The following is a 25,456-nucleotide window of genomic DNA, read 5'->3' on the forward strand; positions in this document are numbered from 1 at the left end:
GTACTTGGAGGAGAGTTTGGGGACATGACTCCTCAGGAGCTGGCGGCTCCTGTCAACACCATAGCGGTGAGTCGCGAGGACGTAAAGACCGAAAGTTTCACACCACGAGTGGAGAAGCGAGCGTTAGCACCTCGGCTATCACGACAGACAAAACACAACCACCAGCTTGTGGCGTGCTGTATGAACCTAAACCCCAGGCAGTGTGGCAGCTGTAGAGCCACACGTATCCACATGTGGTCGGGGGAAGTGTCAGTTGACAAATTGAAGAGATTTTGATCACTTAACTTGCGGTTGCCCTATATGTGTTTCAAGCAATTTGCTCTCACTGCTGGTTGATGACAATAGTAAAGAGTAAAACCTGATGTGTTGTTTTATGTCTTTTTATTTACAGGAAAAATGGAAACTGTTACCAGCCTTTCTAAAGGTAACATGCCAACCGTCATCCACCTGCTGTGTACCCCAAATATCCCATATTGAATTATATCCTACATGCAGTCTATAAATCCTCTTTCACGATATATGATGTAGCATCATTTTATGTTGTGAAAAGATTGTACATTTTCAGAGAATAGAGTCTGTTTGTGTTTTGTCTAGTAAATGAAATGCGTCACGTTAATGGAGAAATTACACTAAAATCATGGATTTGCAACCTTGCCTCACACACTCAATTATTAAAGGGATAGATGCAATAATTGACGGCATTTGAATTTCTGTTCATCAACTAACAGGACTAATTGTTTCAGCACTACATACATCACAAACTGTATTTATTTTCACCATGGACATTGTTAAGCTTGCCCTCTCATTTTTTTGTTTTCCAGGTGAAAGGACTGGTGAAGCAGCACATCGACTCCTTTAACTACTTTATCAATGTTGAGGTAATACACAACTCCAATTTGAATGTGTGTACAGCTATATCTTTGTGTCAATATATTCATGTTGTTTATGTCTGGCTTTCCAGATAAAGAAAATAATGAAAGCAAACGAGAAGATCACAAGTGATGCTGATCCAATGTGGTACCTCAAGTAAGTCACATGAACATCTTTGTTTGGGTGAACCGACAGTAATCTAACACCGCAGACATGCATGAAGGAGCTTTTGTTGAGAATATTGAATGATGGTTTTAATATTTATGAATGATTTCCTTGCAGATACCTCAATATCTACGTTGGCATGCCTGATGTTGAAGAAAGCTTCAACGTAACCAGACCAGTGTCTCCTCATGAAGTGAGCTTAGTTTGTTGTGTAATACTAAGAAAATATTCGCAACCTTTGTTGGCAGAAACGTTTGTGCCGCTGCAGTTCAACATCTTAGTTTTTGCTAATTAGAGACAATTTGCCAATTGATGCCACGATAATTCATGGTCAACAAATTTCATAATTGCAAAAATGTCAATAATTTGCAAGTTGCAGCTTCTCAAATGTGATAACTTTCTCTGTATCACTTCATTATTAATAACATTTCTGTATTTTAACTTTTAAACGGACAAAAAAGTAATGTGGTTACAAAATATTTGGGTTCCAGAAACTTAAAATATGAAAGACATTTTTTACTATGTTTTGATATTTCATGGATTCTGTGATGAATTGAATAATTAAAATCCGTCATTGGGATATTTGATAATAATGCAAAGATATATTAACCTATCACGACATCAAACGCAAAAGAACATTTCACTCATTGTTCCTGTTGTTTTTACAGTGTCGTCTCAGAGACATGACCTATTCAGCGCCCATCACAGTGGACATAGAGTACACTCGTGGCAGCCAGAGAATCATCCGCAATGCACTGCCCATCGGAAGGTATCGTAGTGTCACATCCTGCCCAGATTTAATTTATGACCTTTTGTACCGTAATTTCCGGACTATAGGCCGCACCTATATATATATATATATATATATATATATATATATATATATATATATATATATGCCGCACCTGCTCATTTTTAAAAGAAAAAAGAAATTGTACATAAATAAGCCGCACTTGTCTATAAGCCGCAGGTGTCCCCGTTGAAACATGAGATATGAACACAGCAAGATGTTACAGGAACGATTTTTTAAAACTTTTAATTAAATAAATGCTGGCAACATCCACAACTAGTACATACATACGGCAAATGCTTTTTTTCAGAACAGTACTAAAGTTGTCTTCTTCATATCGGAATTGAACAGCCTGAAGCTTTGTAATTACTTCGTCACACATTTTCTCGGCGAAAATATAGGAACCTACCAGAAAAAGTCATTGATCACTATCGCCATCGTCCTCCTGTGCACTAAAGCCATTGAAGTCCTCTTCTTCAGTGTCGGAATTAAACAGCCTCAGAATTGCTTCTTTGCACTCAGTCTCTCTTTCGTTTGCGCTCTCAATGTCACTTTCCTCCCGAGGCAAATCCGCTTGTGCTGTCCTCCTCATCACGCAGCAGTCCAGCCTTTCGGAACCCGTTGGTGATGGTGGATTCTTTGACATTGCTCCACGCTGTTAGGATCCACTGGCAGACTTGAGGAAAAGTTGCTCTTCGCATGCGGCCAGTTTTTGTAAAGGATTTCTCGCCGCTCGTCGGAGGAAGTGACGTTGTGTTGTTGATGTTATGCTAGAGTGGGGCTGCTAGTTGAGCTTGTTAGCTGTTACGCCGGAGCTACTGTTAGCGAAGAGCCTGTTGCCAACTCTGTAAACACTCGTGCAATAAACCTGCAAGTTAACGCAACCAACGTCTGCGAGTCGTTCCTGCGGACGTTACACTACGCCAGAGTCTTCAACAAATCAGATCTTTAGTTTGACAAACTGGGCGGATTCTTTGACGTGCAGGGCCTGCGAGGTGGCGTAGATGTATGATTGGTCAGCGCGCCAGCGTGACCATTAACATGTGCTGTGATTGGTCAAAGGGGCACAAAGCTACTAGAAACTTCTAGCTGCTACCTAGAACCTAGAAGCTACCTTGCTGGTGGATTTACTGATGACGTCTTTCGCACAGAGGATTACGGGCATGTGGTGAGTTAAATGCTTGCTGTGTTACTTAAAAAAAAAAAAATCTGCAGTCATATTTAATCATACAGAGCGCTTTTGTTGCTACTGGTCAGACAGCTGGAGATGTCTGTGTGTGTGCGTGTGTGTGTGCGTGTGTGTGTGAGTGCAGCACTGCAGTGTTTTAATGTTTAATTGTTTCGTTATTACTAAATGTGACTGGTTGTTTGGTGGTTATTTGGACAACATGGGTGCACAACATCGTGAGGCGAGCGCTGCGTCATGGAACAGTGGCCGCGCCTTTTCTTCTTGTCAAAGGGATTAACAGAGCCCGATGATTCCAGCCACGGGTTGTGCTGGCTGGAGGTTCTGCTGGAGGTTCTGCTGGAGGTTCTGCTGGAGGTTCTGCTGGAGGTTCTGCTGGAGGTTCTGCTGGAGATGCAGATGGGGGCGCTGCATCTGAGAACGCAGATGGCGCTGGAGAGGCGGAGGGTGCGCTGTTCACGGGGGCGCGCGCGGCGCGTTTTGTGACTTTACAGTTGCTAATATGGGGAAATACAAAATGGTAAACCATATGTGTCTTGGTGCTTAAAAGGTTAAAACAGCTCTGCAGGTCGGTCCACAGCGTGTGCCCTCCATGCCTGTAATAGTGCAAAGAAATGTGAGCGTCTGCTGTCCACACATGACAGTCTGTATGAACGCGCCGTGTAGTGGGCAGAGCGCCATGTAGTGGACAGCGCGGCAGCGCCGTGTTCAATACATGCACGGGTCAGACAGGAACTCCCGGGACACTTTTTTTTTTTCTTCCCCAGTCTGCATCTGATGTGGACACACGTCATTGAAGGCCTTGTTCTAAAAGCTAAAACACTGCACTATGGTAGTAAATTAGCTGCATCGTTGTAAAAGCCGCAGTCTCAAAGCATGTGAAAAAAAGTAGCGGTTTATATGCCGGAAATTACGGTAGTCAAAACTTTACGAGCCATTTCATCAGTCTGGATACAACATCTTTTACTCGCCGTTAATTATGGTCTCCTTTTAATTCATCTTAAATGTATACTTCCACTCTAAAATAGACCATTTGTATATCACTTACTCACCCTGTGTTACCTTGAATTCTTAAGTTTTTCACTCTGAAGGCATGCAATTTTTTTTTTATTAAAAAAAAAAACTGAGAAAAGTCTTGATGAATTACTCATTAGTACGAGGAGCACTAACGAGTTAATCTACAAACATATACAATATACGATAATAACATGTAAAGTGCTAGTATCATGTCACTCATAGGCTCTTGGTATTAATATATTTAACTCTGCTTTTCTCAGGATGCCAATCATCCTGCGAAGCTCAAACTGTGTTCTCACAGGAAAGACGCCCATGGAGGTTTCTAAACTCAATGAATGTCCTCTGGATCCAGGTACACAAAGGATGACACAGAACGAGAGCAATAACACATCCTCACAATTATCAATACAGTTTTATTTTTGTATTAGTGGTTTATATGCTCCATGTGGTATTTCTTTACAGGGGGTTATTTCATTGTGAAAGGTCAGGAGAAAGTTATTCTGATCCAGGAACAGCTGTCAAAGAATCGAATCATTGTGGAGCAAGACAGGAAGGGTGCAGTTGGAGCCTCAGTCACCAGGTATTGTAATAACTTCTCCCCTCGTCATCCATTCAGTGCAGTGACAGAGTTTTTAAAAAACATCGCCATTACTAATACTAGTGCAGATTGCAGGTTTTATAGGCAACTGCTTGTGAAACACGCAAAACCGTGACAAAAAAAAGAAGTCAACAGACAATATCAGTCTCAAATGTTAAATGAGTTCTTAAAATGTGGTCATTCATTTTTGCCCTTTGCTCCATTTGCGTTCCTAATAATCTACATCCAAAAAGTCTGTGAAAATGTTAACAGAACTCAGTAGATTTTGTACAGTCTAAGAGGCAGATTGTTTGAGTTGTGTGTAGATTTACCATCAATACATAAATAGTAATGCTTAAAGTTAAGGAGTGTAAAAGTATCAACACTGTCGGGAGCAAATAACATGCATCTCTCTGCCATTATGTATTCGGTGTCATAAACTCTCCCTCAATTTGTTAAAATCTGAATGGAAAAGCCTGGAACCACAAAGAGATGATTCAGACTTCTTAAAATAGTTCTGTATACTTGTCACTGCTATAAAGTCAGTGCTTTATTTTTTAGATCAGTGGTTGGGTTGTTGGCAGGTTTTGACCTAATTCTTTGCTGCATGGCTGCAGGTAAATGTCAAAGTTTACCCTAGTGATCCACACCTGATAAAACTGATCTGGCTTTGTGATCCAGGAGTTAAGCCCAACCTTCCTTGTCAACAAACAAGTGTCTGTATAGATGCAGTGCTTCAAACCTATTGTGTGTATCTTTGATGTCTAACAAACTTGTTTATTGCAATTTTTCCTCAAAGCATTTGCAAAGCCAGTTTTATTTTTTGTACATTTTGCAAACTGCATTGTTTGCATCCATGTCTGTATTTCAGTGGAGTAATGGGAAACCTTTGGTAGGAATGTGTGTCAGACGCCCTAGAATGTGCACGATAAACAAAGCAGGGATCTACTCATTAAAGACCGCCCCAAAGGTCAAATACTCCACATAACATCTTTTAATATCTGAAGCTGTTTTATTTTTGCACTTACAAGAAAGATGGAATTACATATTGTACGTTTCCATTTATTATGTTTTTGTGAAACATTTCGCTTTCTTTGTCAACCCTCCTGGTTCTTCTTCATCCGCTCTGATTTTATTTTTTAAATCTTGTCTTCAATTTCAGCTCCACTCATGAGAAGAAAAGCAGAACTAATATGATTGTCAAACAAGGCAGATTCTACCTGAAACACAACACGCTGTCGGAGGACGCCCCCATTGCCATCATTTTCAAGGTGCAACAGTTGTTCATGATTAAAATGACACCGCAAAGTGATACAACACCTCCACTAGGGGGTGCTACAAGACAGCTAGATGAGTTGTTTGTACTGATGTTGTTGCTTGAGGCAAAAAAGCTCAGTTTTTTTCCAAAGCAACTTCATCAGATGAAATAACTTTTTCTGGTTCGCTCTGTTTTACTGCAGCCTCCTGAATTATCTGCAATACATGATTTCACACCACATAAACGATGCATATTGCATTTTTTGATTTGTTAATTGCAGATTAGTGTGCAGTTAGAAGTCAGTAGTTTCAGTAATTCTTCATCAGATTAATTTTCATATGTTGCCCTTTGCTCTCAATGAAAATGTCAGCTAGCCAGCTGGCAATCATGAACTCCATTCTCCACTGAGGACCAATCTCTCCAAACATGTCAACTCATGATCGTCGAGTGTTTGGAGCTGAAGTCATTATCCGCAGGACACCGTTTGCATGCTCGCTCTGTTTGCAGTGCTTTTGTAAATCCTGGGTGACTTCTTCCCCGTACCTCCCCGTGTTTGGCTGCAGAAACAACCTTCGATGAAGTGTGGGACAGACGGATCAGTTCCCACAGCTTCACATTTCCATAAACAAATGTCAGACAACCTTTTGACTTCCAGTCCACACCTCCCTCCGTGTACACACACTGCTGCTCCTTATGCCTCCTGGCTCACCTCTTGTTCCATTTACTAGTTGCAGTCTACTTTGTGTACATTTTGTCTAATTCCTCAGGTTTTTATACAGTTGCATAAATGATATGTTTATTAGTCCACACTTGTTCCTCTCATCTCACTTCCCATAACACACTCTTTGCTGGTCGTTCACACAGGGTATGGGCGTAGAGAGTGACCAGGAGATAGTGCAGATGATCGGTACGGAGGAGCACGTCATGGCCAGCTTTGCCCCGAGCCTGGAGGAGTGTCAGAAGGCCCAGATCTTCACACAGACTCAGGTACCTCAGGTGGTCCATGCGTGGTGAAGTAACTGTCATAAAACTAGGAAAATAGGAATACTCCACTGATTTTACACTTATAGTCAATTTACTAGTTCAAGGGAATCCTTTTTAGTCTTCAATTGTCTTTTTTATTTAGATTTACAAAGCTAACAAAACATACAAGCCTTAATTGAGCATTTTTTAAACAACAAATATGAGCAAATTATGAAATTACAACTGCTATATATAATAGTTAATAATCCATAAATATTTATCTACATGGAAATAAGAAGAAAAAAAGAGAGGCCAGTAAATACACAAATTAAACGTGCATTGATTTTGAACTTGTATCCCTTTTTTTAAACCCGTTTATGAAAGAAGTTGTTCAAAATATTAGAAAATACACTTTTGTCTTCTTGCTGAGAGTTAGATGAAACGATTGATACCACTCATGTCTGTGCAGTAAATATAAACATACAGCTGATACATTTAGTTTTACACAAAGACGGGAAACAGTTAGCCTGGTTCTCGCCAACGATTAGAAAATCTGTCTCCCAGCACCTCTAATTGTGTTCACACTACAAGCGACAAAAGCAACAAAACGGCCAAGTGTGGCAAGCTACATTGTTGGTGAGCACTTGAGTGTTGCTCAAGTGCTCTTTGACGTAGTTGAATAGCACTGGGAACGGGCTGAAGGCATTTCTGGAGATGGATTGTTTTACCAAAAACATGTGATTGGTTGACGCTTCACCGTAGCACCGTTTTGTAGCCCGCCACACACCGATAAGTGTCGAGCGTCAGTTTGTAGCTCCATGTTGATGGCTTCCATTAAAAATGACTTGTAGCCTGTTTAGTCACTCTAGTAAAGTGTGAACGCAGCATAAAGCTTACTAATTGGAGTCTCTGCTGGTCGCCTGGAGATCTCACAGGGACAACAAGACTCAGGAAATCACATTACCCCGTTAAATCCACTAACTGTCATTCTCACTCTTCGGTTTTTGTATTAATCTATAATCCAGATGTAGTGTGTTAATTAGTGAGCTTCAGATGTGTTGGTAGGCAGAATGTTACCTTTGGACAGAGCCGGGCTAGCTGTATGCTAAGCTAACCGCCTTCATATTTAGCGTACAGACATCACAGTGATCATCTCATTATCTGACACAAGAAAGTGAATAAGCATATGTCTGAAAATGTCAAAATATTGAGGATAAGAAAAAGTACATATCATGATTTGGAAAGCAATGACTGTCCCTCTGTTACGCATTACATGGGACTCTCTAGCTAGTGAGCGTTTTGTGTAAAACAAGCATATTTCTCTGAGGTTTAAGTTACAGTGTGCTCAGTGTAATTAAATTGGACAACAGAATAGGTAGAACGATAACATCATTACAGTATGATTAAGCTGGAAGTCAACAAACGGCGTTATTGAATTATCAGCCGGCCATAATATGCCCATTAAGTCTGTCTGAGGATGTTATTGTTCAGACACAAACAAGCAGCTCATGTCTGCTGACGGAAGGTATTTTCTTTGTCTCTCTGTGATCAGATGACGAAGGTTTTGTCTTACAGCCAGTCAAGTAATGCTTTGGGTGGTTTATTCAGGAGGCTCGCGTGTTTTCTTTGACATCTACAGATGAATGCGATCGCCCAATTTGTTTTTCATAAAGATTATGTTGTTAGAGGAACCACTGATGCATTGATGAGGCCATATTTGCTTCCTAGCAACCGGTCTGCGCAGCTCTCATGTTCCTCTGTCTGCCAGCCTCCGTGATGTCTTTTCATGGTATTCATTGGGTCATTGTAATGTGCACAATGAGGCCTAAATCTATATAATTAAAGGCAGATAAGGCTTTAGAAACATTGTTATCAGATTATGATAAGTAATCTGCTTAAACTATATTTGCCTGTCATCTTTGTTTCTAGTTATATATATATATATATATGTAGGAGTTATCGTCTAATTCAGAGAAATTAAAAATAAATACACTCACATATATATATATATATATATATATATATATATATATATATATATATATATATATATATATATATATATATATATATATATATATATATACACACACACACACATACTTATAAATCAGATTGGAAGATTTCATCAGTATAAATCTATGATATTACAATATGTATGTACGTGTGTGTATATATATGTAATTCATTTTTTATTTCTCTGAATTAGACGATAACTTCTACACAGTCAACATCAGGGTATTTATGTGTATATAATATATATGTATAAAGAGCAAAATGTATCTATTGCGGATACCAGGGTGGGTGGTCTTGCAAAAAGTCTTCAGCCTCATTATCCTTTGACCTTTTCTCTCTCTGTGTGTGTGTGTGTGTGTGTGTGTGTGTGTGTATGTGTGTGTGTGTGTGTGTGTGTGTGTGTGTGTGTGTGTGTGTGTGTGTGTCACTTGACCTCCCACAGGACATGTTTTTTATGCGCTCTTTTTCTAGAAAATTCCACATATGTTAATTATTTTTCAATCAGTCTCAAACACACTTCCACCAAATGCCTTTTAATGCAGACCTATTGACCAGTTCTGGGTAGTGAACCTTAACACATTGTATATGCCAAATTAAGTATAATCCTCGACACATCCTCTTCCCTTCGCTGATGGTTACATTTTTTTTATTTTTTTTTATTTACTTATTTGTTAACTTTTTGTTTATTTCTTCGTCGAGCTCTTATAGCCAAGAGGTTGTATTTGGGTGGGAGGGAGCAGGTGTGTGGGTAGATGTCCTTTTGCAAATTAAACATTTTAAATAAATTGTGTTAAAAAGAAAACTTCCCAAACTAAAACAATATTATTGTTATTATGGTATTACATGTTTACTAACATCAGCACTCGGCTCTTCCTGACCTCGTCTGTATCTGCTGCTCTGTGTTTCAGGCTCTCAGGTACCTGGGGAATAAAGTGCGGAGACAGCGCATGTGGGGAGGCCCCAAGAAGACCAAGATGGAGGAGGCCAGAGAGCTTTTGGCGTCTCTCATCCTCACACATGTGCCTGTACGTTAGTTATCAGACGGAACAAGAGTCACAGAGTATACTCAGTAAATACCGCAAAGTGTTATCATTGTGCATTTTGTCTGCAGGTCAAAGAGTTTAACTTTCGGGCAAAGTGTATTTACCTGGCTGTGATGGTTCGGAGGGTGATTCTGGCTCAAGGGGAACACAAAGTGGACGACAGAGATTACTATGGCAACAAACGTCTCGAGTTGGCTGGACAGGTAAGCCTCTATGCTCCATGTGGTCTCATTTACTGTTGGGGTAATGCCATATTTAATCTGCCATTCACCCAGTCTTATACATTTCACATTGCATGACAAAGACATGCAGGTTCATTTATTTGTCAACGAATCAACAGGAAATCCGTTCTGACATTAAAAGGCACCCTGTTGAACTGGGTGTTTCTAACTGAAAGGTGTTTTCTACCTTTTCTTTACTCACTAGAAAACAAAACGGGCTTGATGTTAATTAATAATACATGCGTAGAAAAGAACAAATATCACGATCTCTCACCTGCATCTTTGTTTCTGCCGCCTTCTTTTAATAAGACTCTCATTATTTCTATTCAGCTTTGTTTTTCCCTGTTTTGTTTCACCCCCCGCCCACCCGCCTGTATTTCAGCCTGGCTTTGTCAGGAGAGAGATATGCAGTGGCACCAAAATCCAGAGGCTGTGGAAGCATGGGGATTTTTCAGCACCGTGACAATAGAATTGCTGCCTTGACTGGAGCGATTGAGCTAATCCGCAGGCCCGGCTCTGATAATGTAATTACTGCTGTCTTAAGGCCTTTAATTTCCCCCCCAACTTGCTCTGTATAAGGAGCAGGAGATGGAGGAGGGGGTGCACAGACCCCTCTTTCAATAGGGGGCTTACACACTAACGCCAGCAATCTCTCCTCACTCTCCAATTATGGTTCCCTGACATTCAACTAATTGGCCTGGCTGCGCAACGGAAGCTTAATTTCTTTATTAATTTTAAGCAGCGCTGTCTGCTTGTTTTTGATGTATGCTAATGCACAGGGTGGGAGGGGGTTGTGAGAGAGGTTGCCTCCTGTAGGCCTGGCGGAGGAGGACAGGGACCTGGGATGGAGACCAGGTCAGGCTTATCAGTGAGCCGGCACACCTGGTTATTAAATCTGACTGCAAACACACCTCAGTACTCGGTATTAAAGGCAGCAACATATGTGAGGTGCCAGTAGATCTGAGAGTCTGACGATGAAGATACAATGACAACTCTCTGAAGTCACTGTTCTTACTCAACATCCTGGCTGGAGACGTGACAAGGGAATAAAATCAATCGGAAACGTTCTGACTGATGATTGTCCCTCTCTGTCTCAGCTCCTGTCTCTGCTGTTTGAAGATCTGTTTAAGAAGTTCAACTCTGAGCTGAAGAAAATCGCTGACCAGATCATCCCCAAGCAGAGAGCAGCTCAGTTTGATGTGGTGAAGCACATGCGGCAGGATCAGATCACCAACGGCATGGTCAATGCCATATCCACTGTGAGTGTGCGCCAGTCACACACCCTAATTATAGAGAAATCATTAAATAAAAAGGAAGCACCACACCCATGGATGAACCAGATTTAAAACCTTTTGCCAACAAACATCTGGCCTCCTGAAGTGTCTGTACGCAACAAACACAGTCCCTGTCTGCTCTGTCTCTATGAACATGTATTGCCTAGACTACTACTACAAACCATAATCTAATACCACATACCTTTTTAAATGATCTTTTACTTTAATCTTCTTCGGAACTAAGATTTTGAAATTGCTAAGTAACCGTACATTGAGTATAGTTTTCACAAAAATACAAATATAGTGCATACTTCAGATTCACCAAAAAAGCAAAACTTCTTTCTGTCCTTTGATCATTGATTTATTTGAAATTACTCATGAGCTAGATAGATAATGAAAGCCTAACTTTAGTAGCAGGTAGAAGTAAAGCAACAAGATAGTTTAAATAATTACCAAGTTACTCCAACACTACCTGTGGAGGAGGTAAAGCAAAAAAAGAGTAACCTTCACATTTTGTAACTGTGTACATGTGTTTATGTTTGGTTTTTAAATACACAATGTAGACAGAAATTGATTCATATCAAAATAAAAACGTGCGTGCTGTACCCCTCCAATTGAAAAGCTGTAAAAGCGCCAGAATATTTGTTGTGGAATTAATATAATAATCCTAAATCTTTGAGTTAATTTTTTTTGTTCATTAAAAATGTATTAATAGGCAGGTTAATTAATAATAGAGAATGCTCTGTCCACAGGGTAACTGGTCTCTGAAGAGATTCAAGATGGACCGTCAGGGCGTCACCCAGGTCTTGTCTCGTCTCTCTTTTATTTCGGCCCTCGGGATGATGACGAGGATCTCCTCCCAGTTCGAGAAGACCAGGAAGGTCAGCGGGCCGCGCTCCCTGCAGCCGTCCCAGTGGGGCATGTTGTGTCCGTCTGACACACCTGAGGGAGAGGTGAGTGAGCTGCACGCTGAATATCGGCTAAATGCTGAAATCAGAGTTTGTATGGAACACGCAGAGCTGAATGAGCCACAAGGTACCATGTTACAGCTCTTTTTGTGGAGAACAGCATCGTACAAACGGCATTAGGTGTCCACTAAATATTGTGGTAGATGGGTGTGGTTTTCACAAAGATCTTTGGTTCAGTGTTGTTTTGGGCGTAACATGTAAATTGGGGCTGGGCGATAATTAATGATGTTAATTAATGAAAATTGTGATGAAATCATACATCAAGATATTGTGCTACACAATTACGTTGTCTTAATTGAAAATACCAAGTACATACTAACTAAAATGTTTTGTTTTTTTCCCTTTTAATGAGAAAATACTTAATTTGTCAAGTAAGAGTAGACAAATCAAGAAATTATTTCATAGACTTTTTATTTATTGAATTACTAGAAAACGACCTTTATCGTGAAAGAAGATTTTTATTTATATTGCCGTCTCTAGTGTAATAACAAAGAAACGTAACCTTCTATATAATATAGTAACTGTTCAAGGTTTCTATCCTCGTTTTGGATTGTAGGCCTGTGGTCTGGTGAAGAACTTGGCTCTGATGACCCACATCACCACCGACATGGAGGACGGTCCGATCGTCAAACTGGCCTTCAACCTGGGAGTAGAGGACGTCAACCTGCTGTGTGGAGAGGAGCTCTCCTACCCAAGCGTCTTCCTTGTCTTCCTCAACGGTAAAACTCCTCTGCACCAGTGTAGCCTAATAAATAAATAAACACAAAGAGAACTTACAGTGGATGCTGTTGCTTAGATCAATTGAAAAGAAAGTTTAATCCTCCCTGTTTTGAATGCATTGCTTCTGAACATGAAGGGGAAATATTCTGTTTAGTTTACAGAAAGCAATTTTGTGTTTTGCTGGGAGGCTGATAAGTCATTAATTTCATGGCAGCAGTAGGTAATATTCTTGAGTCAGAACTTGGCCCCTTAATTACTGTATATGTTTGTCTCGCCACTGATAACTGTCAAATTTATATTAGCTGCCATACCATTTAATTAGTTAGTAGCAGCAGGTGTCAAAGCCCTTCAGAGTGTGCTCACTGCAAATGTGCCCTCACACAGAGGCAGAGCACAGTGCCTCCTCTGTTCTCCACCCATTTGTCTGTCAGACTTGATATGAGCAAACCCCTGCAAGCAGCCTGAGCTCTGCTTTCACCAGCCGAGTACACCACTGTATACACATGCTGTTTCTCTTTTTCTTTCCATTTAAAGTTTGTGAATGGAAGTTCAGAATTTAAAACATAAGTAGAATTTGCCCACTGTTCATTACAAGTTATCTGCTGCAACTTTTTTGGACTTCTTATGAATCTTTTTTTTGACTTTATGCAATTTAGAATAATAGTGCAAGTCATATTACAAGCACACATACCAAAAATGTCTGTGTTACATTACATTTCATTTAGCTGACGCTTTTGTCCAAAGCGACTTACATTTATGCTCTATACATCGTAGACACGGCAACGTGGAGCAATTAGGGGTTAAGTGTCTTGCTCAAGAACACATCAACATGGACTAGCAGAGCCGGGGCCAGGGCGCGAACCACCAACCCTCGGTTTTTTTTTTACTTGATCTGAGGTCCAACAAGAGATCTGAGACATTTTGATGTGCATTCTCTGACATTTTATACACAGGATGATTAATTGAGAAAATAATAGTTACAACCCTAATTTATGTCGGGGACAGTTGCCTCATTGAAGTGCTGCAACTCTCATGCGTGTGATGTTCACACAGACCGCGCTGCAGCTGCCACCAGCCCTTTCTTTATTTAGATTGTTTGCCTCACATAATGTTTAATTTAATTATAAATGTTAGTTTTACTTGATTTTAGAAAGAAAAATATTAAAGAGTGTGCTCATTTGCAAATAATAATAATAATAATCCATAATTAAAAGTCGGTACTCTATTAGTTTATTGAGATGTGCAAGTCATTGTATTTCCACACACTGTCCTGCAAATAATTCAAAATAAAAGCCTTGCGTTAACAACTGAAGGGATTCTATCCACAGAAACACACAAGAGCTTTTATTTTGAAATGGAAAAAGGACATTGCAGGACAAAAAATATCTTCATTTCCAAGACTGATACCAGGATATGTTGAAGTGGTAGCAGTACTTGAGGGTTTGTGTAGTTAAAGTATGTGCATGATCTCTGTCTGTCTGTATAATGTCGACAGGTAACATTCTCGGTGTGATTCGAGATAATCACAAGCTGATCAACACCTTCAGACTGATGCGCAGGGCCGGTTTTATCAACGAGTTTGTTTCAATCTCCACCAACTTGACCGACCGCTGTGTCTACATCTCTTCTGATGGAGGACGTCTTTGCAGGTGGGAAAGTTTAAACCTGGACTGATACACAATGCATTAAAAAAAGCAAGACACATTTCTGCTATGGTACACATTCTGTAATACAAAATGTCTACATCAGCCAGGTGTTTGTACAGCACAATCACATTTTCTTACACAGGAAGTTTGAATTATTTTATTAATTTAAAATGACAAAATGTATTAATCTTTCATAACAATGAGGTGGTGTTTAATAACAAAGAATATGTAAACTCTCTCTCCTTAGTAGTTTGACAGCGTTCTGCTTCCTTCTGTGTTGTTCTCCATCAGGCCGTACATCATAGTGAAGAGGGGACAGCCCACGGTGAAAAACAAACACATTGAAGACCTGTCACAGGGCTACAGGTGAGGCTGGGAGTCAGGAGGACTTTTTAAGAGCCTATTTGCTTGCAGATAATAATAATGATAACAATTTAAAGAGCTGATTTATATATAACTTAAACACTTTTCTTGCCTCCAGAACCTTTGAAGACTTTCTGCACGAGGGCCTGGTGGAGTACCTGGATGTCAACGAGGAGAATGATTGTCACATCGCCCTTTATGAACACATGATTAGCAAGTGAGCAGCACCTGGTTCCCCTGACACACTCAGAAAATGGGAAATGGTTCTCCTGATTTGTTTCTGTCATTCAACGCACTGGTTTCACTGCCTCCTCTTTGTTTTTTTTTCTGCAGAGTCACAACACACTTGGAGATCGAGCCCTTCACGTTGCTCGGGGTGTGTGCAGGACTCATTCCCTACCCGCATCACAACCAGTCACCCAGGAACACATACCAGTGTGCTATGGGCAAGCAGGCCATGGGTAAGACTCAGCTGAGCAGGTAGCCTCAGTCAGCAAGCAGGTCTTTAAACTGTAAAGATCTCAAATCCCTCCTCCACACAGCGACAGTGTTTAATTCTGTGCATGCATACACACAAGCACAGATACTGACAGTAATTTAATCTTGCATCAAGACTATTCATCAGCCTCCTAAATCTGCTGGTTCAGAGTTTAGAGTTTTATTTGCACAAGTTAAAATCATTCAAAAGCACATTAGAATAACAAACAGTATAGATACAAGCAACCTGCTGGTTCGTCTCCCCCAAAACTTTGCTCCTGCTCTACTTCTTGTCAGAATACATTTGTATGTGTGATTGAGTGTTTGTCTTATGTGTATGTGTGTGCGTCGGTGTGTGTGTATGCGCATGGACATCAAACATGGGGCGCTTGCGTAGGTCCTCTATTGTACTGTGTGTGTGCGGAGGCCCTTTCCCTGCCAGTCACCCAGAGTGTCATTAGCAATTCATTGTGTCTGCTCTGGCTGTGCTCAGGGGGTCAGTGTGCTCAGCTGCGAAAGACCACAGAGTGCGCACCCGCAGCTCCTTGGTAACCAAAACTTCCCCAAACGGCCCTGCTAGCATTCGTAAGAGCTGCGGTCACCCCCACCCCGCCGCTTTACCTCCGTCCTTCACCTCCTCCCTTCCCCCTGTTATTACAAAAACACAGACTGGAACTATATTTGGCCCAATATCCTCTGCCTTGTCTGTTTTGTGTGGTCAGCCCTATACATGTGCAAATCTGCTTGTGTGGCTTGGGCCTATTATCACAGACTGTGCTTGTAGCCCGATTGTGAAGTAATAGCATCTGACAAATGTCAAGGCTTCCAGGGAGGCCGGGCTTTATACCATAACACAGCCCGCTCCTCCACTCCGCTGCCCTGAGATGGTGCTAACCAGACCCAGCCCCGACCCACGACCCACCCAACAGGAGGATTTAACTTGTATAATCCACTCATAATTGTTTTATAGACAGTTACAAATTGTGTGCATTTACATAGTGCTGGGACAATTTCTTCTATCAGAATACAGGTAATATATGTCGATAATGATATATATCACTACATGGCATTTTTTCTGGTATATCAATAAATAGTCTAGATGAAATAACCACATGGTTTTGTATAGTCTTGTGTGAATTTTATACTGACAAATGAAAGGTACAGAGTATGTTTCTAATTTAATTAGTAACTTTAGTGCAAAATAATCTGGGAGCCTTTTGTTAGTATGTGCTTGTTATTATCAATTTAGATGACTTAATTGTGTATCTCGGTATATGATTTAATCAAAATATGATTATATTTAAAGATGATCAATTATCATATTTGATTATTGCAAATCCCTACATTGACACGGGAACTTTAAAAACATTGATACACATGCAGTAAACACTAACAAGATAGTTCCATATATCCTTGAATATAACCATACAGTGAGTCGCAGAAGTAAATTCGCCATGCCAAAGAAGAAGTATTTCATCTCCTTGCCTGCTCTCTTCAGGTACTATCGGCTACAACCAGAGGAACCGTATCGACACTCTGATGTACCTGCTAGCGTACCCTCAGAAGCCCATGGTCAAAACAAAAACCATCGAGCTGATTGACTTTGAGAAGCTGCCTGCTGGTCAGAACGCCACTGTGGCCGTGATGAGCTACAGCGGCTACGACATTGAGGACGCTCTGGTTCTCAACAAAGCCTCGCTCGACAGAGGTTTTTAGTGTTTTTTTTAATCTAAATTATGAACTGGATTTTACTTTAAAAAAAATCTATATTACAATATATTTGTGTAACAACAACCTGTTCAGGTCACAAGACACTGAGTAATCCTGACGTTTCCCTCCAGGATTTGGCAGGTGCCTCGTCTATAAAAACGCGAAGTGCACGTTGCGGCGTTACACCAACCAGACCTTTGACAAGGTGATGGGGCCCATGCTAGACGCTACCACACGAAAGCCAATCTGGAGGCACAGCATCCTGGATGCTGATGGCATCTGCTCCCCCGGTGAGTACCAGCAGGACTGGAAGAGACCCAATACTGTGATTGACTGTATTATTAATAATACAACCGGTTTCATCTATAACTTCATTAATTTGAGGTATAATTGGCTGTGCAGTCTTTTACAGGATGTCAGTCTATTTTGCTGGCATTGGCTTGTTACTGATGTTTTACTCTACGCAAATGTTTTAGGTTCATGGCCTCATGAAATTATCACATTACTTAATGTGATGTAATTGCTGTTAAAACATGTTGAGGTGGGAGTTATTTAGCACACTTAATGGGCCGTAGAATTTCGTAGAATTAATTGTTTGGAACAGATTCATATACAGACTACAAATGATTTAAATATACATGTAATGCACTTGTAGCTGCACATCCTGGTGCATGTCTGTTCTTCTTGTCATTAAAAACTTGGTCTAGTTTTTAGACTGTGTTTGTTTTAGTTTTAGAGAGTGACAAGCGTCCTCCTAAAAAAGAGTGGTGGGTAAGAGTCACATAATATAAGTGCATGTCATGGCCTGTGCTGGCCATCGTAAACCTGTGACGTAATGCGTCTTGTGTGGGGCACAGGTGAGAAAGTGGAGAACAAGCAGGTGTTGGTGAACAAGTCCATGCCAACTGTCACCCAGGCACCACTGGAGGGCAGTACCCAGCCAGGCCAGCCCCAGTACAGAGACGTGCCCATCAGGTGAGTGCACTTCTGCTGCCCACCTCTTCAGCTTCTGTATGTAAAGCAGAAACAGCTCAACTTTCTTTTGATTTCTTGCAAATCCTGCTGTAAAGAAAATCACGTATGCTTCCTTTTTCTTTCTGCAGCTACAAGGGCTCAACAGACTCGTACGTCGAGAAGGTCATGATTTCATCCAACGCCGAAGATGCTTTCCTCATCAAGATCCTCCTCAGGCAGACCAGGCGGCCAGAGATAGGAGACAAATTCAGCAGTCGACACGGACAGAAAGGTGCCAACCTCAGCACCGACGGAACGTAATCTCACTAAAAAGGGGCAGCATGTTGAGCTCAAACCTAAATGTGCAGAATAAAGAGCACTGTACTAATACCCACCACTTAAAGCCCCAAAGTTGAACCTGTCATGAGAGACTGTAAATGACTGGGGGGAAAGAACTTTGGTCGTCTCTGTGCCGGAGCATTTGTTGAGTCAAGTCCCAGTAGCTGTTGCTCTGTCACTGCCCCCCTGTCCTCATCTTTCAAGAGCTCTTTTCAATTAATTGGCTCTTTGTCCTGTGCCAGACTATGCAAATTTATTACACCCCAGCAGTATTCTGCTGCTGCTGGAGAAAAAGTGTTTACAACCTCCATTGTTTTGCAGCACCTCCCCTATTGAGGGCTTGTATGATGTTTTAATCAAAAAGCTAACTGGCGCCATGCATAATTTACTCTCCTCATTAACGCAGTGGCCACTGAGCGGTCAGCTCAGGGTGGGACAATGTCTTCTGTCTCAGATAGTGACGAAGAGAGAGGTCGTCGGGGGGTTAGCTGGAGACCTGGATGGAAACTCCCAGATGTGCAACTGATGTACGGCTAGTCGGGTTAATCGAAGCTCCCTACTGTCATGTTGAGGGGTTCACAGACACTATACAATTAAGAAATGCTCGGGGAAACTTTTTTTTGCTATAGTGGACTTGTATTTGTATGTAGAATTAGCCACCTAAATGTTTCAAACTGAATTATATTATTTTATTGGAATTTGGCTGCAGCAATAGATCTTACAGCTACTCTCATAAGTCCTGGTCAGCAGAGCAGAATAAGTTAATTATTTACACACACACACACACACACACACACACACACACACACACACACACACACACACACACACACACACACACACACACACACACACACACAGCTGTGGAGGTGGGGGAGGAGGTGGAGGGGTTGTCAGTAGTAGGGGCCCATTGTGCGAGCCGCCAGCGTGGGGCTGTATGAGCTGTGATGGAGGGCTCTGGACCCTTGCTGTTGTCTTGCCTTTCTCTGCTGATTTCATGCCTCTTTTATCATTCACTTTCACACAAAACAAACAACACCGAGGATGTCTGCTATGGGAACTAGTGTCTCTCTCTCTGAATCTTTCTAATCACCTTCTCCTCCATTTTCCAGTTTCTTTCCTCCTCCTCTCTTTCCTCTTTTATCCTACTTTTACCCTGATTTTCAAACTTTTCTTTTTACTGCCTTTTCTTTCTTTCTTTTCCCCTTTTACCTTTTCTTCTGGCTCAGCCGTATTCGCCTTTTCTCTTTTCCTTTTCACCTTCTTCCTGCTCTTGGATGACTTTCCAGCAAATGGCTCTACTTGTTCCCAGTCAACATCCTGCTACTACATCCTGTATGGCATCAACAGTCTGCTGTGTTGCTGACTGGTCGGCTAATAGTGAATTTTCCCCACGTGCACGGATTCAATTTCTCCTCTCCAGTTGATCCCTTCCACTTCCTCAGAGTTAAACTGAAAGTCATGGATGTGTAATCCCGGTCTCCCTGTCAAGCTAAGCACCTTTCTCCACTTCCTGCTCTCCTTCTCTTCTCTCCTCTTCTCTCTCTTTTTTACATTTGCAAATGGGCCTACAATCTGTTTACCCTGGCCAGGGAAGAGTGCCTCGGCCCCTCAGCAAACATTTGCACTCACACTTAAACTCCTGGCTACCAGAGCGCTTGTCCCCCACATCATGTGAATCAAAAGAGGACCCTGTCTGTCCACATGAGTATGGAAATGTCATTCTGTCAGAGGTCCACACCGGGCCTTGTTGCAGCAAAAAATATAACTGGAAGTTTTCTTATATTTTTAGTCGGTACTGTTTGGTCAGTTAGGGCAAAGCCGGTTTGACTTTTTGGTGACATTTGAAGACATTGCTAAAACTACCTATTATATTCCTGACTTTTATATTGATTATTTTTCAGATGAATCATTAAGTCTTAATGAAAAATGCTCATCATGAGTTCTAAGAGCCCAAAATGGCGTCTTCAAAAAAGTTATGAAATTTACAATGATGATGAATGCAGAACGTAATCTGATCCTCACATGTAAGAAGATATCATCAAATTGGACATTTTTGCTTGATAAATGACCTAAACAATCAAGTAAATGTTTAGATTATTTTAGTAGAATTTTCTTGTTCGAATGATTCCTCTTTAGGACAAATTCTTGCAATATTAATTTAACATAAATCACTTTAAAATGCTTGTTGTGCTTCATCTGCATTTCCTGTAAACGTATAGTCGTTCTGCTGTGTGTACAGATATGTGCATTGACTAATATGTTGTCATTTTTTTTGTGTGTATCAGGTGTTTGTGGCCTCATCGTTCCACAGGAGGATATGCCATTCTGTGACACAGGCATCTGTCCAGATATTATCATGAACCCTCACGGATATCCCTCCAGAATGACGGTACGAACTGTGGAAGAACATATTTTGTTGGGTTTAATCTAACAATGACCTGTGGAGAAACTACATTGCTGTATTTTCTCAACAGGTCATTTCATTGTTTAAATAATAAAAGTTCCATAACAATTTTTAAAAAGGTGATGTAATTAGGGCTGCAACTGATGATTTTTTTTTTTACTCTTGATTAATCAGATTGTTTTCTTGAATATTTAGCGGGTATACTTTCCCACAGCACAAGGTGACGTCTACAAATGTCTTTCTTTGTCTGACCTCAGTCCAAAATTCGAAGATATTCCGTTTACTATCATTCAGGACTAAAAAAGAAACAAATTATCACGTTTGAGCTGCTGAACCAGTATATATTCTTTATTATAATAATTATTTAATCTATAATATTCTATGAAATATTTGTCAGATGGATCAAATCAACTTTTATTTTGTTGAAGGTTCTGTAATTTGACACTGAATCCAAAGTTCAGTCTGAATCACCTCCGTTTCCGCGTTGACCGTTGCTCTTCATAAATTTGTGTCGACTCTTCTCAGACAAAACCGTCATTCTCCCCGTTCCTCTGCTCTCGGGGTTATTGTTGGCTTCCAGAGCACACGTCCATTGACGGCACTAAGCAGCAATCTTACTGTTCACAAACAGATATTTGTTGCTGTGGAGACGGCCGCCTGTAGCAGCGTGTGGACGTTTTATCAAACATGCACAGTACATCTAAACTGCAGGATGGTGCTGAATGTGAATGACATGAAACTTGGCCCCGTTTCCACCAGCTTTTTGTCCCTTGCACTGTAAAAACTTGAATGATCTTTACTGCTGAAGTTGTCAGTGCCAGTGTGTTTTCGCACTGTGGTTGTCATGGAAAAGACTCAGAAATGTTTGGCTCGGGAAGATGTCTCTGTGGCCTGAGAGTGAAATGAGAGTAGGTGTTTCCTTTTATGTGATGGGGTCAGGGGTCCTCTGGGTGGGACCTTTGAGGGAATTGTTGAAATCAGTCATCCTTAGACTGCCGGTCCCACCCCACGGGGTACATGTGTAATCTATTCTGACCCACAATATCAACATTTGGTGCCAGGAGAGAGTGTAAAACACAAAAGATGTATGTTATGAACAGAGCCATTGTGTCTGATTCTGCCAGGTGGGAAAGCTGATTGAGCTGCTGGCCGGGAAAGCTGGAGTCCTGGACGGACAGTTTCACTACGGTACGGCGTTCGGAGGCAGCAAGGTGAAGGATGTGTGCGAGGATCTCATCCGCTATGGATACAACTACCAGGGCAAAGACTACGTCACCTCAGGAATCACTGGGTAACAAAGAGCTCATGCATCCCCTTAAACACAACTCACATGATTGGCTGCTTTCTAAATGGCTTTTTTCAATGTTTCTTTCTTTTACTAAGAGGCATAAAACTATCTTTTGATAGAACATCATCATATCTGACATATATTAAAACCCTTTTCTCAGAGCGATTTCAAATTTGTATTGAGTTTGCCAAAACAATATATACATTGTCATACAATAATGTTTCCTTTGTCAGCTGTATATAGCATTTTTACGCATAATATTTAAGTATTAAACAAGATCAAACAACAAAGTGGCGGTATACATGCATATGTAAACAAACAATCAATGATGATAATAATAAACAAAAAAGATTGTTCACTCCAAGCTAATAATATTTATCATAATATTACTCTGCTGTGTGATATGTGTATCCATGAAATGTGAAAGTGAGCCCGGGCTGAGCACCACTGGGGAACAATCCTCATGGTATTAATAAAGATATGACAGGGCTCCTTAAATTCATGTGTTTTTAACCAGGTGTGTCTCAGTGCACGCCTCCTCAATGCAGGTGTCCTGGGATGTCACCATGTTTGTTTCTGCTTCCCATCTTTGCTTTATCTGAAGGGAATTATGAGGATTTCTAGATACAAAATATAATGAAGAGGTTTCCTATGGGAGTAGATTTTATGAATTGTTTCACTCCTTGTATCTAAAGAAATCTATCAAAGTAATTTTTCAACTGTTCAAATTAAGATCGTCTCCAGCTGCAAAAAAAAAAGTCAATGGTCTGTCCATTTTCTGAAGCCAATATCTAAATTGTTAAGTGTAAACGTCTCACATCTAATGCTTATTAATGACGAGACTAGCTTCGGCAGCTCTGACTATTTTATTCCAGATTTTAAAAGTGATCCGAGTCCAGTTTAACAATTATTTTATAGAGGCATCTTAACAACAGCAACTGTTTTGATAACTTTTCCTTAATGGTTTCTTAAAAATACGTTATGCAAGAGAAAGAAAGTTATCCCTCTCACAATGTCCATATTTGCATAAGACTGGAACATGTTTTTCGGTGCTGGCTGCATGTGAGCACTTGTCATTTATTTAGTGTTTCCAACCTGTCGGCTTGTTTGATTCGTAGTACTACAGTTCAGGCCTGCTGTTGTCTTTTGGTTCTGATTTTCCAGCAACACAGCTTGTCAAAGTATAGCATTTTGGCAGCTGACTGTCGATTGCAGGATGCCTGAGCTTCCCAGATACACCTGAATGCACCATCGCCCTCATGATGTTTTCAGCATCAAGTCATTTTAAAGCAGCTTCTGCTCCCTCCGGCTTGACAATAAGACAATAATGTACATTGTATTAATAGACAAATCCTTCAGTATAAACCAGTCATGACCAATGCAACTCGGAACTTCACAGAGCAAAAAATTATTCAAACTGTTGAACCAACAGTCAAAACCCGCACAAATATATATTTTGAAACACCAAATGTTTGATATTTGTACTTGATAAATTATGTTTATGTTATTGAATTGAGTGCTAATTGAGATATTCTGTTTTGTAGTGACGTAGATCTTTACGGATGCATTAGCTTGAAATCTGCGTATTTTCCTCAGGGAACCTCTGGAGGCTTATATCTACTTTGGACCGGTGTATTATCAGAAACTGAAACACATGGTGCTTGACAAAATGCACGCCAGAGCCCGTGGCCCCAGAGCCGTTCTCACCAGGTAAAATCAATGTTCTCATTGTAAACGCATAGAAATAACAAAAATAAAACTGTGCTGCTCTCGTATACCAATACCTCTATAACTCTGGCAATATTATTATGCATCTGTTTCGTTATCAGGCAGCCGACGGAGGGCCGCTCCAGAGACGGAGGTCTGCGTCTGGGCGAGATGGAACGTGACTGTCTGATCGGCTACGGGGCGAGTATGTTGCTGCTGGAGCGCCTCATGATCTCCAGTGACGCCTTTGAGGTGGACGTGTGCGGGCAATGCGGCCTGTTAGGATACTCCGGGTGGTAAGTTGAACACTTCTGTCAACAACTGCAGATCTGTTTCTCCTGGAAGCCAATATATAGGATAAGCTTTAGAGATCTGAAGAGCCATTAAGACACCTCTGGCTGGAGCAATGGACGTCAGCTTTTTTCCCTCTCATGGACCGGTGTACATTACTGTGTACTGAAAGAGCAAGAAAGTTCATGTAGCGTCGTCGTTTTCAGGAAAACGTTTAGCATGAATAATAATTCACATCATCCTTTTATTAAATGACTCATCACTTGCATTGAAACTCTGGTCCGTGTTCACCACAAGTTGAAGCTTGACAGTAAACTGAGAAGTTACTAGTTAAATTTTAGGACAGATCATTTTCTTGATAACAAGCAATGATGTCTTTAAAGCTTAAATAGTTCAGCATACGTAAAACAAGATGTTTTAGCACATATTGTAATGCAGACCAGAAGCGTTCGTGGAGCCTGGATGTTGGTTTGTAAATATCTAAAATGTCTGACATAGTTACAGGAGGGGTTACAGATTGAATCTCTTAATAATAAGAAATGAGGTAATTCTTGCCAATTCTCTGACCTGCTCTCGTCCTCAGATCTGATGGAAGTTCAGTTGCGAGTCCACAGTCTGATTCTCAGTTTCAATCTTCCAGGTGTCACTACTGTAAGTCTTCCTGCCACGTTTCCTCCCTGCGTATCCCGTACGCCTGCAAGCTGCTGTTCCAGGAGATGCAGTCCATGAACATCATCCCCCGACTCAAACTGGCACGCTACAACGACTGACCAGCACAGAAACACACGTCTGTGTGAGTGAACGGTTCAGAGGTTTCATTTACATAGTCTGAAACTGTAATTGTTAACGCTATTAGAGCTGTGAATGAGAAGTAACAGGTTTAAGCCTTTAAGAAATTAGTTTATTGACATTTTTGTTGGTGTTTACAAACCAAAAGAATGAGAAGTTTCTCATTTATGTTTATACTTTCTCACCATTTTGTTTTTCTATGTGTGTATATAATAAACAAAAAAGATTATTTCACAATCAGCTGCTGTGTGTGCTGCTATTTGGTTACTTTTAACTCAGCATTTCCTGTTTGATTACAAATATTTAAGTAGGTGATTTTTGGAAAATAAAACCTAAATACAACTTCTGTTTAAGCATAAATAATAAGACACAGTTTAAAAAAACAAAAACAGCAATAATCCATAAACACTTATTTTT

The 25,456-nt window shown here is 40.7% G+C and overlaps 1 protein-coding gene across 1 annotated transcript; it reads left to right on the forward strand.

Moving 5' to 3' along the window:
- Nucleotides 1-25,270, forward strand: polr3b (polymerase (RNA) III (DNA directed) polypeptide B). Its single transcript, XM_079224003.1, has 28 exons — nucleotides 1-66; nucleotides 392-424; nucleotides 822-878; nucleotides 962-1,026; nucleotides 1,153-1,228; nucleotides 1,704-1,804; nucleotides 4,289-4,380; nucleotides 4,491-4,608; nucleotides 5,768-5,876; nucleotides 6,728-6,850; nucleotides 9,751-9,867; nucleotides 9,954-10,088; nucleotides 11,204-11,365; nucleotides 12,133-12,333; nucleotides 12,905-13,067; nucleotides 14,564-14,717; nucleotides 15,006-15,080; nucleotides 15,196-15,294; nucleotides 15,411-15,538; nucleotides 17,053-17,262; nucleotides 17,396-17,554; nucleotides 18,122-18,239; nucleotides 18,368-18,510; nucleotides 20,846-20,949; nucleotides 22,089-22,255; nucleotides 23,849-23,962; nucleotides 24,082-24,255; nucleotides 24,891-25,270. The coding sequence occupies exons 1-28, from the start codon at nucleotides 25-27 to the stop codon at nucleotides 25,018-25,020; spliced, it is 3,369 nt and encodes a 1,122-aa protein (XP_079080129.1). The 5' UTR covers nucleotides 1-24; the 3' UTR covers nucleotides 25,021-25,270.
- Nucleotides 25,271-25,456: the final 186 nt, after the last annotated feature.

This window comes from Taurulus bubalis (assembly GCF_910589615.1).
Source record: "Taurulus bubalis genome assembly, chromosome: 9".
NCBI classification, from domain to species: Eukaryota; Metazoa; Chordata; class Actinopteri; order Perciformes; family Cottidae; genus Taurulus; species Taurulus bubalis.